Raw genomic sequence first — 2,217 nt, 5'->3', positions numbered from 1 at the left:
GGAATGCCCCCAGAAGTGGTGACAGGCCAGGACAGGCCAAGGGAGATGAAAGGAGAGGGAAAAGGCGATTGCTGGCCTTCATTGCCTGCTCTTGGCATCTGGAGATACAGAGAATAATTCCTGGCAACCAGGTCACAAAGGCTGCAGCAGCTCTTCCTGCAAACACAAGCTCTCACTGTGTGCCATCCAGCAGACGTTCATCTGCCCACTCTACTATGAGCCATCTGCCCTGCTGCCCTTCTCCCACCAGAAAGGCACAATGACCATGTTATTTCTCTTCCAGCTTCACATTACAATATGGAAGCTGTCGCCAAGTTTGATTTCACTGCCTCAGGTGAGGACGAACTGAGCTTTCACACGGGAGACATTCTGAAGGTAGGTGATGTGGGCCCCAGGGGAGTGATAGGGTTTAGCTGCTCAGTCTGGTCAGGAGGTAATCTAACAATCCGTGCCTTTGTCTCTTAAGAACTGCATGCAGTTCTTTTTAAAAAGAGAAGTTCGCTTCCATCCAAAGGGTTTCTTCTGTGCACCTGTGTGTCAGACACCAGGCCGGCTGATGAAGATACAGAGTTGGGAGCCAGCAGGTAATGTGGTGGTTAAGGGCACTGGACTCCACCATAGCCAACTGTGGTTTGAGTACTGGACCTGGTGGCTTGCTTTCTCACTTTCTCCCTCTCTCTCTTTCTCTCCCTGCCCCTTTCTGGTCAAATTAAAATAAATAAATAAATAAATAAATAAATAAATAAATAAATAAATAATCGATAAAATAATTCTTAAAAAAAAATTTGGCATCAGCCACCATCCTGTCCTGAGATGCTTGTGTTCTAGAACCCATCCTAAGAGCTGTTAAAGTGCTCTTGACTAAGCATTCAGAAGCACAGGTGAGGAAACAGTGATTCTACCTTAAAAATGGAGACGTATTGCAACGTAAATGTCAGGATTACAGTGAGGATGATATGGGGCTTTGGGCTAAAGCTCAGAGAGGTGCAAGCCATGCTGACCTCAGGAAGCACTGTCAGGTTCAGCTTAGCAGGAACTTAGAAGAGGATGCAGTAGAGATAGCTGGAGAAACCAGCTGGAGGGCATGTGGCTCACCCAAGGCTGGTCATACTCAGTCACTCAGGGACTTCTTAAAACTTGTCTTTAGCCCACACTTGAGTGTAGTGGCCACTTGCTGAGCTGAAGTGGCCTTGGCCTTCTCTCACATTTCATGTTCCCACACTTACAGACTCTGTATCTTAACCTTTGATTTTTACAAAAGAGCACAGGCCTTCAAGAGGCCACTCAAGAATATGTAATACCCATGCCCTCTACCTGACTTCAGATCACCCTCTCACCTCTACCAAAAACCCTCAAGGGTGAGAATGGGCCACTGGGTCCTCAGCAGCCCAGATGGGCCTCATCAGATGCCTGGTAGCACTTCGGCCATCATTGTCTCACTACTGAGAATTATGCTTGCTATACAAAGCACCCGGTCAGCATGTGAGAGAGCGATTTGGAAAGTGTCCCTGGAAACCAAACCATGAAGAATGGCTTCTTTTGGAATCTGGACATCTTCAGTAGGTAGCCTTCTGGCTGCTCTTAACAACAAGTTCTAGAGATGTGGTTGCGAAGAGCATGCCCCTGAAGCTGAAGCCTTATAAGCCCAAATATTGCTTGGGCTGCTGACTTGGGAAGAGGTGGATATCATTTCTTTGGGATTTTATTTTGGGGGTTGGGGGGGATCTTTGCTATAGGGCCTGTGTGCTCACCAGGAACACAGAGAGAAGGTGAGAAATCACCCCCGAGGAAGCATGGCCACACCACAATCCCTTCTCCCCATTCTCCTCTCAGGATTTTGAGCATGTATGTATATGCACCCGGTGTGAGTTTTAAGCCCCTGGGTCCAGGACTTGAACTACAATCGGCCATGTGGGAGTCCAGTGCCATAATCACTATGTAACTTGCTGGTCCCACTTCTCTGTGATCTTACTAAGGTCACATTGGGCTAGCCATGTGGTGAGAAGTTCTCTATGAGGTATTATGACTGTGTGATTAACAATCACTCTAAAGCATCTTCTGTTTAAAAGAGGAGGGACAAGGAGCTGAGTTGGAAAAGTATTTAACATATGATGCTGAGCAAGAGACCACCAAGAAGAGACAGTTTAAAAAATAATGAAGGGCTGGGACCAGCAGTTAGTGTAATGGCTACGTCGCTGGACTCCCACGTAGTCAACC

At 47.1% G+C, this 2,217-nt stretch overlaps 1 protein-coding gene across 5 annotated transcripts in view; it reads left to right on the top strand.

Moving 5' to 3' along the window:
• The window catches only part of GRAP2 (GRB2 related adaptor protein 2), an 86,313-nt gene that overhangs the window by 59,604 nt on the left and 24,492 nt on the right, over positions 1-2,217 (top strand). For 4 of the 5 annotated variants that reach the window (XM_006150757.3, XM_027772746.1, XM_027772747.1 and 1 more), the window contains one exon: positions 284-375. In XM_006150757.3, coding sequence (XP_006150819.1) covers positions 298-375 — 78 coding nt within the window. In that variant the 5' untranslated portion in view covers positions 284-297. Of the gene's footprint in view, positions 1-281; positions 376-2,217 lie in introns of those variants that run through there. The other variant, XM_027772749.1, reaches the window with a different exon arrangement.

This window comes from Tupaia chinensis, unplaced genomic scaffold (genome assembly GCF_000334495.1).
Source record: "Tupaia chinensis unplaced genomic scaffold, TupChi_1.0 Scaffold000294_5, whole genome shotgun sequence".
Classification (NCBI taxonomy): domain Eukaryota; kingdom Metazoa; phylum Chordata; class Mammalia; order Scandentia; family Tupaiidae; genus Tupaia; species Tupaia belangeri.
This window is presented reverse-complemented; position numbering and strand designations above follow the sequence as displayed.